At 45.0% G+C, this 22,329-nt stretch overlaps 1 protein-coding gene across 1 annotated transcript; it reads left to right on the forward strand.

The window, feature by feature from the left end:
* The first annotated feature begins 6,624 nt into the window (after nt 1-6,624).
* On the forward strand, nt 6,625-9,351 carry LOC119397784 (uncharacterized). The gene is made up of 4 exons (XM_049416722.1): nt 6,625-6,880; nt 7,564-7,667; nt 7,725-7,797; nt 8,582-9,351. Exons 1-4 carry the CDS (start codon nt 6,652-6,654, stop codon nt 8,782-8,784), a joined length of 609 nt encoding a protein of 202 aa, XP_049272679.1. The 5' UTR covers nt 6,625-6,651; the 3' UTR covers nt 8,785-9,351.
* Nucleotides 9,352-22,329: the final 12,978 nt, after the last annotated feature.

Here is a 22,329-nt window from a genome sequence, read left to right on the forward strand (position 1 = left end):
TTGATCGCGATCAGCGCCAATCCAGATCGGATTATGAATTGAAAGATTGTGAGTTTGGGCATGTTGGTAATCCATCTTAACACGTCATGTCATCTTTGTCTACACGTATTCAACATGTGTCATGATAATTAATAATCTCGTACTTATGCGCCTGCGTGCGTTACTTGGTTTTTACTACACGTTCATGTGTCTGCTTCGTAAATAAAACTTTTGTTGGAAGTTAGCGCTGCGTCCACGTCATTTCTTTGTGTTCCTGTCCTTTCGGCGCGCTATAGGTGTTAAAGGAGCACTGACACAAAAATTTTGCACCTTAAAGGTAAACATTCGGCAGAAGTCTGCCTGGTTGGGTGAAAGACTAAAGGCAAAAGGGGAAACTCCAACCAGAAGGTTTATTTTAAAAAACCCGACGTTTCGAAGCCTGACCGGCTTCTTCTTCTTCAGGGGTGAGATGGCCCGAGGTGCACGGCGCTTATATGCGCTTTCTTGCCGACAGTTGCCGCAAGCCTTGACAATAGAGGGGGGGCAAGGTTCCCGTGGTGCGGTTGATGTTTTCCGCTGTATTCTGTATATGCCACGACTCGAGGAGAAGCCGCCGGCGCCAACAGCTTTCCTGTTCCAGGATCACCGCATCGTCAGGACTAATGCGGTGGTCACATTTTTCGCAGTGTTCCGCTACTGCACTCCTTTCGCTGTTCAGCTGACGCAGATCGTTCTTATGCTGCCGCATCCTTTTGCGGAAGTTCTTTGTTTCCCCGACGTACGCGGCGGGGCAGTCTGAACACGAGATCCTATACACGACGCCCTGCGCTTTCTCCACAGGCGCGCGGTCTTTGGGAAGGGGGAAAAAACGGCCGATGGTGGTGGCGGGGGTCGGCGTGGCACACAAGCCAACCACCACCATCGGCCGTTTTTTCCCCCTTCCCAAAGACCGCGCGCCTGTAAAGAAAGCGCAGGGCGTCGTGTATAGGATCTCGTGTTCAGACTGCCCCGCCGCGTACGTCGGGGAAACAAAGAACTTCCGCGAAAGGATGCGGCAGCATAAGAACGATCTGCGTCAGCTGAACAGCGAAAGGAGTGCAGTAGCGGAACACTGCGAAAAATGTGACCACCGCATTAGTCCTGACGATGCGGTGATCGTGGAACAGGAAAGCTGTTGGCGCCGGCGGCTTCTCCTCGAGTCGTGGCATATACAGAATACAGCGGAAAACATCAACCGCACCACGGGAACCTTGCCCCCCCTCTATTGTCAAGGCTTGCGGCAACTGTCGGCAAGAAAGCGCATATAAGCGCCGTGCACCTCGGGCCATCTCACCCCTGAAGAAGAAGCCGGTCAGGCTTCGAAACGTCGGGTTTTTTAAAATAAACCTTCTGGTTGGAGTTTCCCCCTTTTGCCTTTAATTTTGCACCTTGTTTTTTTGTTGCAATAGATAGCTTATGATCCACTTATTACGGCTGCAAACCTCGTTTGCGCGAGTGCGCGACGGTTATTTATTTAGAGACGTTTTTATAGCGCCCAGTCGCAGTTTCGGTTTCAAAGAGCACCGAGCTAGGCAGCACTACTTCCGGAGGACAGGCAAGCACAACTGGCCACGTGAACACGCAAAATTGTGACGTAGGCGGCGCGCGAGAGTGTGTGCTGTTAGAGTGCCTCGGTGCGGCGGGCGCCGAACCAGGTCAAGTGGCGCCAGCTATGGAGGATTAAAAACAACTGACAAACGCGTAATCTATGTCCTCCGAGCATTCGGAAGCGCCCATCTCGACTCGCTAAGCTTACGGCATCGATTATTTGACTATGGCTCTCAAAAACGGCACCGAATCGAAACGAATACATTGCTGTCGAAGCCTAACGACATGGATCTAAAGCAAATGGAAGCATCAGTTCGGAACTTACTCGTTGCAGAGCGCACGGCGGCCATTTCATAGATGAAGTGGACGACAACCGCTTTTGGCAGTGTTGCCACGTTTTTCGGAGGCGCGAATGCCTCGCCGGCGAAGCTTGCCGTGCAAGTTGGACAGCTCTCGCGCGTGCGGTGACGGCCGACGTTCTGCACCACCGCGCTGTTGCGGCAGGCTTGCTGCTAGCGTGAGCGGGCCATAACATCTGCCAACGGGCACGACGAGCGAACAGCGGACGAGAACACAACTAGCACACGCAAAGCCACAGGCACGGAGGAAGAAATGGCAGGTAGCACGGCACAAGCGCAAGGGCACAACCAGCCACCAGCCAACACAAACTCGTGACGTAGCCTTGTTTACACATCCGCCGCGTTGATGTCGGCGTTGCGAAGCGCTCGCATCTCGCTCAGTCGCGCGGCATGCACTTTAAAATTCATTTTAAATATGTTCTAGGCTATATTGGCCCTTGATATTTCGTAGACGTTGTGTATGGCTCCACATACATCTATTTCACTCATTATCTCGCCTTCAAAATTCTGTGTCAGTGCTCCTTTCAAGGACCGCTGACACCAAAACTGAAACCTCGAGATCTTTGTGTTGTTTGACTTTCCTGTATACGGAGGCACATCTGACCGATTATCAGTGACGAATGTTGCCTTTAAGATATCTTAATTTGGTTTTAAAGTAAGCGTGAGTGCTCACTTGAGTTGGCTGCACGTTGCGACATCCTGGTTTGACGTAGATAGAGGACCCGCGTGACGTTCCACGAGTAAAGCGAGTACTGTGGACGTCACAGAAGGTTTGCTGGGCGTTTTGAAGTGACGTTAAAACGGTCACAATTACCTACGCTAGACTTAGTTATACGATACGCTAGGGCATTTACGATTTCACTTAAGGATTACCAGACACAAAACTACAAATTACAGTAAAGAAGTCACCAACAAAATTTTTGCTGTCACGGGTCATTTCAGACGGATCGGATTAATTGATCGCGATCAAGAATGGTCGCTACTACACGGTCCAAACTAATCCGCATCGCACGTGACTCAGACGTCAGTCAAATAGCGATCAGGGAGCAATATCGCGATGAGCTGATCGCGATCGTCTTGATCTCGATCGGCAGGGAGGTGTAGACGCTCACTACACGTGAGTTCCTTCAGGCGGGCAGGGAGGCTGAGAACTCAGGCAGTGTGTTTTGAATATGTTTCCTTGTGGGGGGAGCGGGACGGGGTGGGGGGGGGGGGGTGCAGGGAAGGCGGTAATCTTAGGGGGGCCCTGCTGGCGCCGCTCCTATCAAGAGTTTGGAATGTATTTGATATCTTGGCATCGTACTGTTATTGCCATATGCGTTAACTGCTATTTCACTACAGGTACTATATATACGAGTGTTGCATTCTCTTCATTGTAATTCACCTGACATACTGTTAAGTACGTATACTGAGGTATATTACTGCACTAAGTTGCTGTTTTTAGCGAGAACTAGAAAGTTCAAAAAGTAGTGCTCTTTGCCTGCGTTACGCTTGACATTCAGATTGAGGGACACCTGAATGTAGGTCAGTCCTTGCATGCTCCTTGCATGCCTATGTACGCTTGACATTCATATTGAGGGACACCTTGATGTAGGTCAGTTTGTAAATAAATAATTCCAAATACCATGCTACACGTGTAATGGATATAAATGTGATCAAAGTACGCACTTATTTATTACCTGATGACACTGCTGTTACCTTACATATCTTACAGATCTGCTTGTGCGGTCAAGAAATATTCACGTGTGACGTACGAATGTTTTCCGTACATCCGTATCACCCGTACGGATTCCGTTCGTTCGAACGAACGGAATCCGTATGTGTGATACGGATGTGCGGAGAGATCTGTTTGCATCATTCATGCTTTCGATTAATTCCTGATAGCCGTATGGATATTTCCATATAACAGATACGGACTCCCTTCGTTCCTTAAGACTAAATCCGCAAGCCCACACGGCATTCCTTATGAACCGTATGTCCGCCTCCTTATCTTCCTTACAATTTCGATAAGCTTCCGTTATGTCCTTAAGAAACCCATATATTCCTTATGGCAAATATCGAAATCCGTATGTTTCCCGTAAGACCACATATGGAAATTTTCAATAGGGAACGCCACCTTTTGATGCGGTAGCTATGCTAGTTTCAATAACTGTGAGTGCGCGCTGTCTAAGAGTCAAGGATTTTTGTTTACATTGGGGTGTATCTCTAGATCGCGTGTTCATGTGATAAAAAAGAACTTTTTTGAGAAAGGAACTGACTACAGTTATTATTGGGCAGTTTAAATGTAATCCGGGGCCTGTGGAAAACCTTACTCAACATGTTAGGACACTCTGCTAGAGCATCGTCAAGAGAGATTTCTGATGATGCGTTAAGAACTACCTTTACAAAAATGGATTTAGACAGTCTATAGAGTGTCTGTAGACTTCTTGTAGACGAGTTCGCCTTTATGTAGATTTAGTATTTTGCCTAAAGAAAATCTTTTGACAATCTATAGAAAAAGTTTATAAATGCCTGTCATCTTTTGTCTAATTGCTATCTATAGATTGTCTCTAAACAAAAGTTTTAAAAAGCGCATGGTTCTTTTTTTCTATTGTTAGTCTATATACAATCTATAGACAAAAGTTAAGTTGATGAAGTTTGTTTGTTGTCTAATCCCAGTGTATAGATTGTCTATAAACAAAAGTTGATAAATTGGTGTTATTTCCTATTGTCAAATCCCAGTCTATAGACTGTCTAAAGACAGAAGCTAAAGTGGAGTTTTTCATTCAAAATAAGGTTTTTCATTGAAATTTTATCAGACGTGTGTACTTTATGCAATCTTGCTACCTTTTTGTTTATTTAACATCTAAGCATGCACTCCTTATTGCCCCATTGTGCCCTAGCTGTAAGGTATGTTAAAAAAGAACTAAGGGGGCTCATTAATTAATTGAACCACAATGTGAAATTGAGCAGGAATGCGTTTTTGTATATCTCATTAACACATTCTGGCGCACATGGCACATATATATTTCCTTCCCCTCGTAACTCGCATGCTCACATTAGAACTAAAGATGTTACCAGTAAGTATGTCGCACTCTATGGCTCACCGACTGGATGTACTGCAAGGACTGTGTGGTTCTTTCCGGCTTCGTTGCTACAATGCAAATGGCAATGTATTTCGTGGAACACTGGAAATCGCAGCTTTGAAGCGGGACGATGGGCAAACAGTGAACAGAGTACAACAGCCCTTTTTCAAGACACAAATAGCAGGGCCCACTGCAGTGCTTTCATTTTTGTTACTATTCAATATACAGTATTTCGCCATTCTTTTCATATACGAAGCACTGTGCCCAGAAACCAATTTTGTTAAAAATATTTTGCGAATTAGCTGTGGCCTTTCGCTAGCTCATTATATTTGTTCATTTTCACGACATTTTCAGAAGGTAATATGTTAATTAAGATGTTCTTCAACAATTATGCATTTTTCTGTTTTCATTACGACGACGTCCAATGTAATATTAAATCGTGTTTCAGTAAGCGATTTGAAATTGATAATGTGTGTATGCACTTGCTTACATCTCCCGCTTAGAATATAATAATTTAAATTAACAGGGAACATCAATAAGAAAGAACTTGCAAATGAATCGCCCTAAGGGCGAGGCATCGATGGTGACACTGGCTCGGTGCAAATTTCAAAGAGATATCAGTCGGCACTGCGGACACTTGCTCTCAAAGGCTCAAGTTTTCCACATGCTTGTGATCATACACACAGACACGGCCGTGAGGTCAACAGCTGTTACAGATAGTAGTAAAAACGGACCGTTCATTGCATATCCTGTGCACGAATGGTCCACGAACGGTATGTTTAAACAGCAAGCACTGGAAATACAATTGAAGAATCGCTCAGAAGCGGCCTCCCCACTAAGAAGTTGCTTTTTCGTTCAGGCACTGCCGTGAAGACCAAACCCCATATACGCGAAAATGCACGCGACAGCGACGAGCGACGCGACGTAGATCGTCTTCGCGCAAGCGGTCGCTTGGATGGGCAAACCCAATTCACGCGACGCCCTCGGCGAGCGATCTCCACTGTTGCTGGCATGAGGGCGTTTACTCGTACCAAAAGTGGCCCGTTCTCAGGTATGCAATGTAAAATACGATGTTTTGTTGTATAATGGTACACAAAATGTTTATCATTGTCTTGCAGCATTTTTTTTATCCCATCACTGCTGCTACGTGCTGCCAAGCCGCGTCACAGGCGGCGCGCGAGCGAACACGATATTGTGAAGGCGCGCGAGCGAACACGATAAGGAAGGGGAGAAAAGCGAGAACCGGTGCGGCAAAGGAACGGAAGAGGGCGAGCAGCTGCAACTCAGGGGGCGATCGGAGATCTTTGTTCGTTCGCGTTCGTTCTGCGGTGCCTACGTCACAAAAGTGAGAGGAGGCGCAGCTCTCCCGCCTAGAACCGCCGAGAGGAAGAGAACAGCCAATCGTGAAGCGGAGAGCTTTCCGGAAGTAGACGCGCATCCTGTGACGTCGGCACGGGGACCGTGAAGCGTTTCTCGCCTTTTAATAAATATAATTACTTTACAGAAAATGATTGTTTTTGCTTTTCAAGCTCAAACACTCTTTCAAACAGCAACAGCTTTGAGTGATAATATTTAATAATGTTAGTTTTTTTTGACGTCGTCGCTAGATGGTGTCGCGAACGCGAAAAAAAAAGAAAAGTAGCGGCTGACGCAGTTTCAAAATGTCGTCCCATCGCGACGTCTGCGTTGGTTCTCGGGTGTCTGATCGTCAAAAGGAGCTTCTGCTGGCTTTTGTGAGAGAGCATCCACAGATCGCGACGCTGTCGTGCCCGCTGGAGCCGTCGTTCACGAGGGAGGACCGGGACGACATGTGGCAGGAGCTGGTAGCGCTTTTGAACGAAGTCCCTGCGCGTAACACCACAGCCTTGCCAAACTCCGAGAGCAGCAGAGGTGAGTGCGAGCACAATTGTATTGTGGTCGGTCATCTTACACGTCCCGCTTGTGCTTTACAGCGGCACCGGAGGCGGCCAGATTACGGGTTACCGCGGCCGCGTCGTGCTTGACAGGGACCGCGCGGGTCGACAGTAAACGAGGCCCAGAGTTCGGGCGATCTGAATCGGTAAGCACTGGCTTAGAATATCATTGTTACTTGTATGCTGCGAATTAGTGTGCTCATTTGCTTCGAGCCATTACGCGCTGTCAGTTTTACTTTTTCAAACAATATCGAGTGAATCACCCGGCCGCCGCGTTGGCTGAGGTGCTAACACGTTGTGCCGCTCGGAACAGAAAGCAAAACAGCCACATTTGCGGTGATGACGAAAGAACAGCCGCGAACTATATTTCGAAGCTCATTAGAGCACCCTACGTGTTCCAACCCATTTCTCAGACCCTCGAGTCGAGTGAGGTGCGTAGCCAGTAGATTTGCTTCCCTCCCCCCTCTCTCCGAAGTCTGTGTCATAGCATGCCGCTGTGTAAACATCTCTAAAAAAAACATTGCTATTCCACTTCCAGCATTAGTGCACATTCGCCACAATAATCCCTACGAATTATTGTTTTTAGCTCTGTGTAGCTGCACTGTTATCATTAGTAGGGACCAGACTGGGATATAGTCTTTTTTTAACGTATGCTTACAGATGGTTCCCCCAGATCAGAGCCTGCAAGCATGTGCACTATCTGGGGACTTCCGTCGCCTGCACCGCCAAGGTTCTTGGTCGGGAACAACTTCCGCGGCTTGCAGGTGAACTTTCACATCTTGCACTCAAGTGTCAATCAAAAAACTTCTTACTACTAACAGGTGAGCCCTGCTCCAGCTGCTGCTGGTGTGGCTGAAGAGGATGTGGCCCAGGACCTTCCCCGTGCCACAACTCGTAAGTTTCGCTGATGTTTTTGATTAGCTGTAGATGGTATGACATGCTCACAGGTGACGCTCATGCGTGCGGCTATGTGTTTGTGAAGAGATGACATCTGTGGGCATAAACACAAAAAGTTGCACAAAAAAATTTGGCAAACGGTTGCAGGAGCTAGTTGTTTGCATAACTGTCAGATGGAATAAACACGTGTCCTGCCTTGCAGTTATGGTGAAATGTAGCGAAAAAGTTGCAGTAGAAGAATGTTCAACATCTTGAAATGTTTCCCTATTTTGTCACTTGCTTCAAAAGTGAAACTGAAAATGTGCTATTGCTAAATGTACTGTTCAAAAAGCAAGCTCGTTATATAACTTAACATAGCCATCATACGCAAATGCATATGTTTGCACCTGTGTTACACCTGCTTGCTGTATGTTATGCATACTGCAGCAGCTAGGGTTTCAGAAGGAGATTGTGTCAGTCATCGTGTAAAGCCAGACAAACAATTGTGTAGCCCTGAAAAGGGCTGCTTGGTTGCTTCTCGTGCAGAGGTGGTTAGAGGTGTGAGATGTGTTTGATGAGATGAGCGAAAATGAATTCCGGCACCGCTTTGGTCTGTCCAAACGAAGTGCATTGGTTGTGCGGTGAACTAAGCACCATTCATGAATGCCTTTAGGTCAGTGGATTTTCCACAGAGACGAAATTGTTGCACACACTGAAAGTCTTCACGAACAGAAGCTTCCAGCGAAGAGTCGGTAGCAGGAAATTCATAGGTGATAATGGCAACACATTTCTTGGTTTCCAGCTCATGCCGCAGCTGCGAGATGTGGGCAACCGGCAGGCCGAAGCGCTGGAGTTACTAGCCGCGAACACCAGGCGGCAGGGCCAGATATCATTGGAAAGCTGCCGACTGCCAGGTTCAACTTCTCGGTGACGTGGTCCACGAGCTGCAAGGCGTTGGTACCCTCACCCGGGCTCTCATTGCAGCAGAAGCCACCTGCACAGTGATTTGTAAAGACTAGTTGTACATATATGTAGATTTATTTTTGTTCACACCACGAGTTGTGATACGCTGGTTTGCTTCAATGGTGCCCTGCAATTTTTTTTTCAGTTAATTTTCTTTTTCTGCATATCAGAAGCACTGATGTGCTGTTTCATTGTACATAACACAGTGTAGCTCAGTGGTAAATCGTGTCCTGCAATGTCATTTTTTGAAATCTCATATGAATTAATGCATTCAGCAAGTTTGTAGTATATGCACATAGTGCACTGTAGTGTATCTTTATGTCTATAGTGTATACGTGTAGAATACTTGATTTTTACATATCCTAGAAAAAAAGAAGAGCGTTTGTGCATGGTCTAGGTTGCACAATAATTTGGAAATATTGCAAGACCAAAATATAGTTGACGAACACGTGTTCTGTTGCTTAGAAGTGTTTAGACAACATGATTGGGTACAAACAGAAATTAATAATAGAGGAAGAAATATCAGCAACCAACAACTTGCATCTTCTTAGCGAGTTCGATTAGTACCGGTTCGACTGTGCCTTGTTTTCATGTACTACAATGACTTTTGTGCTGCAAGACGCGTATGATGATGCAGAGGAGCAGCAGGCACTTTGTACCAATTCCATTTGTATATTATAAAAGGACGCTACTTTTATGTTCTTTTCCTTGGCATTAAATTTAAGGGATATTTGTTTACTCTGCTTTCTATGTGCATTGCTCGTGATACTTGTAATAAAATTTCACTTCTTACACCACCCTTGTTGTTCACCTCATTTAAAAGCACGATCCTTGTTGCACTAAAGCTAGCGCATGTTGCTGTGCTGATTCAACAGCCTTTTCAGGTTACCACTTTGGCTCCGAATGGCACAATGTGCCATTCACAGGTGAGGTCTCACTTGTGCTTAGTGTGAAGCACCATATTTTACAACCTGGTCGAAGTATTTCATCAGCATGGCATTGTGTGACAATGGGCATAGGTCGGCAAACTCACTCATGAGTCGATTCACTCAGATTCAGATCGAGCTGCGAGTCCAGGTGAGTAATACTTTGGTGAGTTTGAGTCCGGGTGAAAACATTTTAGTGAGCCTGAGTCCGAGTGAATCCGCCTGAGGAAAATTTTGGTGAGTCTGAGTTCGACTGAGCCCCAAGAGCAAAATATATTTCACGAGTGAGTCAGGGTGAACTTCACATTTTTTTGCCAACCTATTCAAGGGGGTTATTCATTGATAGAAGAACGCTGTTTCGTTGATACTATGTGTAGCAAACATTTGAAGTGTAGTAAAAAAACTGCCTTTTGTTCATGCCAGTGACAAACACAATGAACAAAAACAAACACGCACCACACAATGCTGCTGAGGTCGTTGCAGCCGGCGGCGTACTCTGCGCAGGTGCTCAAGCATGCAGGCCCTGTGGTTCTCGAAACAGGTTCACTACACGGTTGCGCTGCTGCTGGCTCCCGTTGTGGTGGTGGTGGTGGTAGCTCAGCTGCTGCTGGCAGCAGCTCAGCATCGTCGGTGTCGTCATCGTCCCCTTCGAGAACAGGCTCATGTGCCGCCAACGCAATGTCGTGCAGAGCTGCACAAGCAGCGATGATGCTTGTGCAGCTCTGCACAAGCTTACAGCGATGCACCACTCCACAACATTGCGCAAGGCGGTGTGGGACTTGTTGTAGTGGTTATCAGGGGTGCCACGAGCTGGTCGTCCGGGCACTGGTGTCAGGAGCCACGGTTCTAATGTATAGCTGGAGTCTCCTGCACGAGGGCGGCATGACAGCTGTAGTGATAACGTCTTGAATGTGGCAAGCATTGACAGCACTTACCAAGCAAGCCGAAGTTTTGCTTTCAGGTGCTGACGGAGAGGGCTCCCCCGCCATACCCACGAGTCATGACATGACCCCGGGAAACATGGACTGACATCCAGAGGTCGGCATCACATGTCTGCAGAATTCAATTCAGTCAAAATTGTACCCATAAAAGACCTTGGGTACAATGTTGGGTATTATGTTAATGTAACTACATATGTCTGCACTGTTACTGACTGTTGAACCATAGCTATGAACAAATCATCGACAAGGTAGGACTTGTACCATAAGTTCTAACACGCGGACAATGCAGTGTCAAAGGGTAGTCTGCATGTTTACTGCTTGGAACAACCCATCTTCCAGCCACCAAAGCCTTTTAACCAAATTACTGCTGTATGTTTAAGGCAATGTATCACAAAATATCTACAACACGAAAAACTTGCGACTGAAAAAAGGGTTATGAAACAATGCGTATTTAATGTATGTACATGCTAGGGCGCGTTCCGAGGGACCGAAATAAAGTTTATTCATCCATCCATGTATCGATCCATGTAACGTCCATCACGACAATGAACAATAAGGACATACTACGGCACATTCTGGCAGCGTTAATCTCAACAAATACAAATCGAGACTCAAGCTTCGGGTACACATGGCGAACGAGCAACGGTAATATTACGCACTGTGCAGGCCGCTGAACCAAAATGTAGCTTAGAATAACAGAGAGCTGAGCTAGTTGGTAAGTATTCATTCTAAAAAGACAGGGCGTGCAAACACGGACACAAGAAAGAAGTCAGGACACCACAAACGCCGGCGTTTGTGGTGTCCTGACTTCTTTCTTGTGTTCGTGTTTGCACGCCCTGTCTTTTTAGAATGAACCAAAATGTACTCCGCGTCGCATGATTTCATTGCTTATCCTAAGCGAAGTGCCCTGAAACGAACCAATTCCCGTTCTGGATAGATCGAAAATACCGCTCCCACTATACTCAGTTGCAACAGCCTTAGTAAAGCGGAAAGTTTAAGCGATATAAATGAAACAATTCGCTACGCATACAATGCATGAATAATACTCACGATCATGGTGTTCAATGCGTAGACTCCCTTCCGCGACATGTAATGCGTCGTGTCCGCGGAGCTCAGACCATGGGACTTCTGGATGGCGATGAGCATACCATCCACGCACCCGACCACAACGGGAATCCGCCCGAGCCGCGCGAACGCCGCCTTTGTTCGCTCTTCGATTCTGTGGTCTCCGGAAAAGCCACCCACCGTTTTTGCCCGCGAACGACAGTAATGGCGTGTTCCTGACGGACGACTGCGACAGGCCGATGAATTCCTCGCTGCCGACAGCTCGCTGGAAGCATCCGATCGCAAAAAAATCTCAGCGCGCACAACACCTTCCGCTCTGTTTAAATCCCACTGGTTCGTTGGCACCCGATGACGGGGTCGAGTTCGTCGCACAACTACAGCACGTTTCGAGAAACGAAAGCGACGCTGGAATTCACACTCGCTCATCTCTTCAAACGCATTTCGCACCTCCTACCATTCTGCATCTGCTTCGAGAAACGCCAACGTAGCAGGGAAGCACCGTTGCAAGCGCCATTTTCTCAAAATCAGCTGTTGCGGCAGCCGCAACCGCCGCATCACTCCAAATACATGCCGTGCGACGCCATTGTTCGCGCGAGAGAACGCGAGCGAACGGGCTCGCTCTCCGTTCACTTTTAGCAGACGACATGCTCGTTATGACGCGGCATGACGTCACCAAAAAAGAAAACATCAAGGAAAAAAAAGAAATGGCCACGCCCCTTAGAGTGGCGTGAGTTGTCCGGCTTCAGCCAATCGCGTGCGATCATCAGAACGAACGCGAACGAACGGCGCAGGGCCCGTATTCTCAAACGATCGCAAAAGGCGATAGTATCGCGTTTGGTGACGTAGAATTTGATGCGTTCAGTAAATGAAAAAAACACTTGCCTGTGACGTCATTGTTACAACTGGCCGTTGGTAGTACGAATGTCTCACAACACAGCGCACCGTACGAGCGCAGAACAACCCGAGTGCGGCGTTTTCGAGCGCGTGCTGCTGCTTCTACGCAGTGGCCAGGCTTGGCCGGCTTGGCTGTGGCTACTTGAAGTACAAGACGTGTTGAAAGTGCTTTCAACGTTATTTTGTTCGATTATTTAATGCACAGTATAATATTTAAAGAATGAAACTTTGCGTGAAACGTATTTTTGTTGAGAGTTTGACACGGCGTACTCAGACAGTTCAGTTGTAGCGTGCCACCGCAGCGACATCGTGCCCACTAACAGCTCGAATTTCAAGCAGGTTTCGCTTTATAGCGGGCTGTAAGCAAGCAGCGAAATTCTTTCTCTGCCTACTCATCGTTACCGCTTGCGTATTACGAAATACTCATAGTGTTGTGATACACATCTGCATAGCAGACCGAAAGGAGAGCGCACGTACTACAGCGATGTTAAATGATACATGCCACTGCGCTAGGCGTCGTCTCCTGTACGAGTTTTTCAAGTAAGCGCTACGCGAACAGACGACAGTTCTGTTCATTGTAGTTTTTTCTCTTCGTATGCGGTTTCCAGAATATCAATAAATACAGTATCACAGGCTGTATGTTACCAATAAAGCACACAAATTAATGAAATTTGTCGTGAGCATTTTTTCGTCAATCTCGCAAAGCGGACAGACGGTCACTTTTCTCGCAGACACGACGTCTACCAAATCGCCATGCCGAGTTCCAGAATTTCAAATCGGCAGGAAGAAATTTTAATTAACTTTATGGAGCGGCATTCGCGCTTAGTGTTTCGGGCAGGTGAATTGGATTCTACGTTCACGACTTTTGATAGGAGTCGTTTGTGGGAGGAGCTTGCCAGGCTCCTGAATGATGAAGGCCCACCAATTCGGTCGGCAAGGGAATGGCGAATTTGGTGGACGAAATTCGTGCACCGTTGTAGGCGCGACGCGGGCGACTACGCCAGCGAAATGAGGTGAGTAAGATGTGATTTCTAAAAACTGAGAGGTATTGTGTCTTGAAGCGCAGGAATTGAGTACATGTGCCTCTGGTCAAAAGTAAAGAGCGGCGACTCTGCTCGCGGGAAAATATCAAGGGGGGGGGGGGTGTCTAATCGTTATGTCAATGCATATGCGCGTATCGAAAGTACGGCTTATGAGATAGGAGCCACATGCTGAAATATAATTATAATTGACATTCTAAGGCAGTGACAAAGGATACAGTTACATTACATTATAAGCTTCGTAATATTGTTGCGGTGAAAAGAATGAGGAAGCGAAGATCGTGTTACGATAGAGGACAGAGTTTTGCAATGAACTTTTTATGTCACTTCTGTGTACACAGTGTGGCACATACTGAATAGTTCATGAAAATTGAGTATTTCAAAACATCCTGTTTAGCTAGCAGTACTTAGTGACAAAAATGCCTGAATAGGCTCATAACCTTGAGTAAGTTTGCGAGAATAAAGTACGGCACTTATAGTGATTATTTCTCACACAACAGACGGTGCAGATTGTTCAGTTTATGACTAAATGAACAGTTGGATTTTAAAACAAAGGAAAACTTCACGTGATGATGTGAAGCAGTTTCCGCAAAGCGAATAAAACTGAAATTATGAATACCAACTTAACAGTGCATTGTTCAATAACTTGTAGGGCGACAGGTGGAGGAGTACTCGGTGGCCTCAAAGGTAGAGTCCTCGCTTTGGTGGGCCCAGCATGCGCCCAAGGCCTGGGGGACCCACCTTATTTTTCCGACTCCGACGTTAGTACCTGAATGTGATATTCTAAGCTGCGTAACATTACTCTCTGTGGAGAGAAAGAAGGAATACTGTGTGCCAAAGTAATAGAAATACAGTACACCTAAAGTTGGGAACAACATTTTATTTTCTAATTCACAATTACTCAACCGACCTTCAGTAGATCATTCAGTGATGGAAGGAAAGTACGGCTACATAATTGTAAACAGGTAAGCATTTTTTTAAAAAGCAGGGAAGGCAGTGGTACATGCAAATGAATACTCAAACATAGTAAAACAGAACATTAATACAATAACAATAAATGCTTTGTGAACTCAGGGAAAATAAACAACGATGCTGATTTCAAATTTAAAGTGTCCTAAAGTGGCCCCAGTTGGTGTTTTACATTATCCAACATGTTCGAAATGGATGATCTTAAATGTCTAATTCGAAAGGTAACCGTTGTCTGTACTCCATTTGTTCTGTGACACAATCAAAACAATCAAATGGACTAAGTGGTCGGACCCTGCATTATTGATTGGCCCCAAATGGAACAAACTGGAAACTAACTGGAATGTAGCACTTCAAAGGGATAGTTTAACTGGACAGGACAGTTCCAAATGGCCGTGACAAGTGTTGTACAATCATCCGTTTTGTCTCTTACTTTAATGCTGGATAGTCCAAAAGATTGCGCGATTCCAATTGTGGTGAACCCATAGGTACAGAGTTGTCCACATTCAAGGTGAACACCTCATTAGTATTCAAGACCCCATTGAAGCTGTTGTTTAATACATAATTCGGAAAATCATTACTGTGTTTGTCGACACCATGATTAGACGTTCTATAACGGGCATTGCACTCGTGAAGTATAAGAAACGTTCTAGTTTTGCCGGTTTGAATACTAATGAGGTGTTCAGCTTAGATGTGGTCGACCCTGTACATTGCTCTTCCAACTGGAATGTTAGAACATCACTACAAGTCCAGTTGCTATTAAGCATTCAAATTTGACAATGTTACGAGACCAGTTGCTATTGTGCATTCCATTTGGGCATGGTTATGGGACTACTTAGTTGTAGGACAGTTCCAGCTGGGCCTTGTTAAATGCCATATTGGTATTACTTCCATTTCATACTTGTATGAAATGTCAGGTGATATTATGAGCGTTATATGTATTAGGTGCACTGTTGATCAAATGCCTCTTGGAAAGGTGTCATGGTGGAACGTAGAAATAGGAGGAAGGTGAGGGCCTTCAAAGTGGCTGGTTGTAATGAGAATTGAACCAGTTGGTTTCAATTGGACATCACAGAAACTATTAAAGCTAACAAACAAGAAAATATCTTTTAAAGGTACACCTGCGCTATCAGCAGTCTCGAATAACTTCAGTGTGGTGGGTGCAGAGCGGCACTGATTTCATGCTTGCATTGTTGAGTGGGCCATGAGAATTACCTATTTGTCTTGAAAAGCTGGCAAAGGTTACTGGGCCAAAATTTACCGGCATGGCCAGCGAGACTATGTCTGCTGAACTGAATTTGCGAGGTATCAGTGATGAAATTGTTTGTGCTTCATTTGTGTGCAGGCAATATTATGTAATGTTCAGCTCATGCAATACAACTACACGGTTTGCTAAGTCTTGATAGCAAAATATTTCAAAGCTTGTTGGTGTGTCTCCAATGAAATGAACAGCTCACCCCCTTCAGGGCCACAATTATCGCCAATGGGATAGATGTGCCTGAGCACCTCACGTAACTGGACAAACCATTTGGATTTTGTTTGTGCTACCAATTGGTTAGGTTACTGCCCACTGAACACAACTCGGAAATCAAATTTGTGCTGTACGGTTTTCTCAATGGATGAACTGCAGCCAGCGACTAGTCTAGTAGGTCGATCCATTTGGAATTCACATGTGTTACCAATTTGTTATGTTGGTCAAGCCCCTTCAAAATAATTGGCGTGACCAAGTCGGCCGAGTGGATTTATAGAATAGGTGTTTTAAAGCACAATTTGAAATTTCACGCTCATTGTAATTGTGTCCAAATGAAATTTTCCAACTGCTTTGGCCAACTTCTTTGCTACTGGTAACAGCAACAGTCATGAAAAATATGAGAATGCATAGTAAGAAAAAAGTAAAGAATACACACGGGAGTACATCGGCAAGTAGAAACGTGACATTAGCAACATAAAGTAGAACATGAATGCATTGCAAAGATGATCAACAAAAGTCTTTGATTAGCATGTGCAAAAATGCAGCAGAGAAAGAATACACTAACGTGGACGAAACCGTGAAATAATGCATGTTATCACAGCATGAACTCATTTTGAAAACTGGAAGTGATGCCATGTAGGAGAGCATTCCATGAATAGATGGAATGTTCAAAGGATGAAAAATGTGGGAACTTGTGTACTGCCATAAAATCAGGTACTAGGTGCAGGCAAAGCCATTGTGCATTTCTTGCAATGTTGACGATGCTTTTTCATTTAAGTTCGATGATGACAGACAAGCTGCTGGTGGTACAGGAGTCCAGTGGCGGTACATGAATCATAATTTCTAATGATGTAAAAGCTGTATCCGAAATAGAAGTCATGTGTTCATGAAAGATTGTGCATGACAAAGACTCCTGAATACTTGTATTTTTCACTTCACTTCTCAATGTGTTACTACTGAAATAGTTAGTGACACATACGAGTTTCTCAAGAGAAATAAATTGCATTGTGCTTCCACACATCCACAGAGCAGATGCACATAGAACACAAATCACTGATATGCTTTGATCATTGTGGAGTGCCACATAGTGAGTGGAACAAGTAATGACATGGCAGGGAGTGCAATAGCAGGCAAATATTCGCACACAGCTAAACAAGATACATTACTTTGCAAGGCATTGAGGCAATTTAAATGAGTAGGGGTCCAGTAGAATACCTTGACGTACACTAGAGGTAATACCAGAAAGGGGAGAAAAAAATTGTGCACAACCCTTATTGTTGTAAGTGTTGCATGTGACTACAAACATCTTGCCAGGTAGAGGCTGTACATGAATGTACATAAAACTATGGATGAATTCGGAGGCACTTCAATGTAACTTAGTGCATCCTAAATGCTGCAGTTATAGCAGTGCAAAGGAGCCGCAATAATCTTTGTAGAAGTAAGCTACATTGCACAATTTTTTTTGCCTGAATTTACTGTGACATTAATTTTGCATGCGCATATGCAGGACGACCAGCAACCAGACGCGCCAGTGGCAGCCCAAGCACACGCAACCCAGCCTGGTGCAAGTGGCCTCCCAAGCAGGCAGCCGTGCCCACCAGCTCCAAGGCAGGGCACATTTACTGGAAGGCGTGGGTTTGACCCACGTCGCACAGCTGGCTTCGGGCGTGCACGTAAGGCAGCTTGCAGATCATAAGTGAATGTGTAAAACGAGCCATAACCGTGTGCCTTGCTTGCATGCGCAATATTCTGAAGCATAATGTTACAGCCATTACAGTGACTAATGTAACTACAGCACCCATTTTAAACGGGAAAGCATTGTTCAGCTAGGTTCATCTTTCGAAACCAGGTGACCTCTCCCACTGGAAGTGACAGACTCCGACACTAAAAATACTTTCCAACAAGGGTATGCCATAATCCCCTCTGGGCTGTTTAGCATTATTATTTACATTACACTGTGTGCTAACGTAATAACTAAACATGAAGTAGTACATTTATATGCAGCTGTACTTTCCCTGTCATGTATGAAACGTTAGGTTTCAGATGCTGTATGCAATTTCCAAGTATACCTTTACCTTTCACTACACCTCACATGTCTTCTTCGCTGCCTTTGTTTGCATTTGCAAGGTGTCTTGCTATGGCAGAGCATGACATGTTTGTGATGCATTGCCCTAATTGGTACACAAGAAACATGCTCTCTTTAAGAGTGTTGTTGCAAGCGTGCGGAAAATTTTTGCTAAATTCTGAGTTCTTCTAGTGTATGTACATAATAATCACAAGCAATCACAATTACAGTTGTGTGTACCTAAAATTTCAGCAATGTGGCGGGCATTTGTTGCAGGCACTTCGTCTCCGCAAGCCAGCCAGGAGGACCTACTGGCTCAAGCCATTGACCATGGCAGACAAAGCGTGCTTGCATCTCAGCAGCTGTGCAAAGCCCAGGGCCAGCAAGTGGAGGCCACACGCAAGGTACATGCTCCTCATGGTCGAAATATATATCAAGTAGGCTGATGCGCTAACTCACACCTATTAAATGGAAAGCATTCTTAGCGAACCCAAGGCACTTTGAATGTTGTGTCCGTCTGTCAGTCTGTCTGTCCAGCCGCCTATGTTTGGGTGCCCTCGTGATTGCTTCCTTAAATGGGAGGGTAAGAGGGTTTGACAAGTATGCCTGATGATGACATGAATAACGTGAAAAGCGTGTCGCGCACGTCGTCAAAACCCCTTTCTCCAGATACGTGTGGCACATACCCGTTTGTCACGGGCCGCTGTAAACGGGTATGCACCACAGGTGATTGACACTTTATATCTACCCAGGAACGGCAAGAACAGACATCGGTAAACTAAATGCGAGAGCATTAGGAAAAGCCAACATGGCAGGGTTGACGCAACGAATGCAAATAAAAATTAGGATCCCAGAAAGGAACGGACCCAAGCATTACAGCATGGCTGGCATATTTTAATAATGCAGTTGTTTTTTGCACGAAACAAAACAATGAAAGAACTAATGAAGCTTATTGTAGTATGAACTGCCTATTGAATTTGTCTACCTGGGGTTCAGTAACATGCATGTAAACAAACCTATAGGTTAGCGAGAGCTTATAATGACATAAACTTGAGCTAGTTCGCTAGCATTCATTACAAAAGAAAGAAACGTGCATGCACAGACACAGAAGATAACAACACAAGATATACTGTGATTTCTTGCTCTCATCTCTTGTGTCCGTGTTTCGACGCTTCACCCTCTTGTGCAATGAAGATGAGCAAGTGCATTTTTTCACATTGGAATGCAGCTACCACGTTTGAGAACGAAGCGAAGCCTACGTACTCGGCATGTTCCTGCCAAATATGCTTAGCTATAATGACTAGGTTGTGTCAAATGTTACCATAACGTTTACATGGCATTTGCTTGCTTTGTAATATCGTACTTCATCATACAATACACTGCGCATCTATTCTGAACACTACACTTTCAATTCTGCATTAATTTTGAACAGCAAACGGCGGTCCTCGAAAAAGGGCTCAAATCGGTGGCTGACGCAGTCAAGGAGTTGTGCGAGATTGGACGCCGGCAGGAGGAGCGACTCCGAAGACTGGAGGAAAACCTTTCGCCCCTCGCCACACTAGCAACAAGTACTGTGGTGGTGCTGCCACAGCAGCCCATGCCAGGGCAAGAGCCGCCGCAGCCAGCACAGTAACTTTTGTTATTTCAGTTTTTGTTTTTTAATGCTTGAATTTTAATTTTACTTGCCTTGACAAAACAGTTACTTGTGGCACCTTTTTTCCTTTCGTTATTTAAGTTTGTTTTGTTATTTCAGTTTTTGTTTTTTATTGCTTGAATTTTTAATTTTACATGCCTTGACAAAACAGTTACTGTGGCACCTTTTTCCTTTCGTTATTTAAGTTTGTTATATGTCTTTCGTTTAATACCTTTGTCTTTTATACGTTGTGGAAGTTATGTTTTTTTTTGTGACGCGCAGCACCACAAGTGCGGTGTACTGCAATGCTACAAGTCTGCACTAGTCATGTTTGAATGTACGTGTGATGTGCAGTGCCACAATGAGCATAGATGTACAAGTGTGCACTAGTCATGTTTGAATGTACGTGTGACGTGCAGTGCCCAAGAGGAGTGCATTGTTTACAAATGTGCACTGGTCATGTTTGATGTACGTGTGACGTGCAGTGCCACAATCGAGGCATTGCATTGTTTACAAATGTGCACTGGTCATTTGATTGTACGTGTGACGTGCAGTGCCACAATCGAGGCATAGTGCATTGTTTACAAAAGTGCACTGGTCATGTTTGATTGTACGTGTGACGTGTAGTGCCACAATCGAGGCATAGTGCATTGTTTACAAATGTGCACTGGTCATGTTTGATTGTACGTGTGACGTGTAGTGCCACAAGCGACGCATAGTGCATTGTTTACAAAAGTGCACTGGTCATGTTTGATTGTACGTGTGACGTGTAGTGCCACAAGCGACGCATAGTGCATTGTTTACAAATGTGCACTAGTCATGTTTGATTGTACGTGTGACGTGCAGTGCCACAATCGAGGCATTCTGCATTGATTACAAATGTGCACTGGTCACTAAATATCACAAGCTGAACACTCGAATGACCAACCACAAATCACATTGCTGTGTTTACCATCTCAATTGGCCACCTTGACCACTTCATGAAGTTCAGTGGTACCGCATCTGACCGAGTATTGGTGACAAGGTGCCACCATTCATGCAGCGTATATTGTGAGCTTCTTGCAAAGCTGCTGGATGCTTTACAAGCAAAGCACTGACGACAAGGAAAGGCATCTGTCTGCTGCATAAAAACACTAACTTTAAGTGCACTGGAGAATTTCATGTGCCAACCCCCAGAGTGATAATGAGGCATACCATAGAAGAGAACTCGGCATTAACTATGAGCACCTCAAATTCTGCAACATGCACCTACATCTAACATCATGGCCTTTTCTTCAATTTTGCCCCCACTGAGCTGTGGCTGTCATGGCTGGATTTGAACCAGCATTCTCGAGCTTGACAGTGCAACAGCACAGCATGCTCAGCTACCATCGTGAGAGACACCGAACAGTGAGGTGTGATGTAATGAATGTAAATGTACGATACACCATACACTGACATCTATAGAGCTTACTGGCTATCTCAATATTCTCGGGAGACTTCTTGGGCCTCAATCAAGAATGAAGTCAAGGTGCTCCCATTTCTGTCTCAGCATATGACAGCTGCAAGGCTGTTTCACTTGAAAACAGAACCCAGTGTAACAGGAGCAACGAATGTTTTAAAAAGGCAATTGTCCTTGCAATAAGACACAAGTGCATTTTATGTGTTGTAATCATCGTTGTCAGGTATGAAGGTGCTGAAATAACGCAATAACTTTTGTACTAATAAGATCGAAGTGTTTTTAGGGCCTTTTCCATGTATTTTGTGGCATGTTTGCTTCTATTACAATGAGTGCGTCGTGCTACTAGAGGAAAATGCTATTTCTTGCACATATGCCACCTGTGATTAAATAAACACCTCCACAAAAAATTATCCAGGCCTTTGGTCATTTCTGATGAACAGTCTAAACAATACATTATCGTGACCGGGATAAGCAACCTATGATAAGGCGGCCAACGATTTCGAAAATTCCATGCACTTGTTGGATAAATAGGTGACACTGAAGTGATAGCGATGATGAGGACATGTAGCATTTTTTTGTAGAGCAAGGTTCTATGTCTGTATAGGAGCCCCAAATGTGTGCGGTGATGCATAGGAAATGATGTGGTAATGGCAACGACACTGTGTAACATTGACTGTACGTGGGCCTAAAAGTTCTGCTGTAGAGTGTGGTAGATGGAAGTAATGATTACAAGAATTTCCTATTTGCTGGGGCATACAATGCCACATGTATATCCAAATAAAACGTAAGTTCAGTGGCACATGGAAGCTTGCAGAGATGAAAATCCTTTAAGGTGGGTGTTGCTGGAGCCGACATTTCGACAAACAGACTTGTCTTTGGCAAGGCAGCAACTGTGTTCCCTAGCGCTGTGTATGGTTACGCTTTAATCCCTCTCCCCAATGACAGAAATGGAGGAGTAGAAAGAGCAAGTGCAGAAAAGGTGGGTGAAGGAAAAGAACATACAGCGTGGGGCTGTTAAGACAGATTGGTGTGTCCGATCAGGAGACAAAACAGGAAAAAGTCTAAATAAAAGAAAGAAAACAAGCAGAGCGGAGTGCGGGGAGGAAGTAGTACCGGGAATGGTATACAGTCTTAGTTTGCATGGA

This window comes from Rhipicephalus sanguineus, chromosome 6, assembly GCF_013339695.2.
Source record: "Rhipicephalus sanguineus isolate Rsan-2018 chromosome 6, BIME_Rsan_1.4, whole genome shotgun sequence".
NCBI classification, from domain to species: domain Eukaryota; kingdom Metazoa; phylum Arthropoda; class Arachnida; order Ixodida; family Ixodidae; genus Rhipicephalus; species Rhipicephalus sanguineus.

Excerpts from the sequence above, each read along its gene's own strand:
- LOC119397784 (XM_049416722.1), top strand. The coding sequence starts at position 6,652 with ATGTCGTCCCATCGCGACGTCTGCGTTGGTTCTCGGGTGTCTGATCGT. Across the intron at positions 7,668-7,724 it reads ACAACTTCCGCGGCTTGCAG|GTGAGCCCTGCTCCAGCTGC; the intron begins GTGAACTTTCAC and ends TACTACTAACAG. Across the intron at positions 7,798-8,581 it reads CCTTCCCCGTGCCACAACTC|CTCATGCCGCAGCTGCGAGA; the intron begins GTAAGTTTCGCT and ends CTTGGTTTCCAG.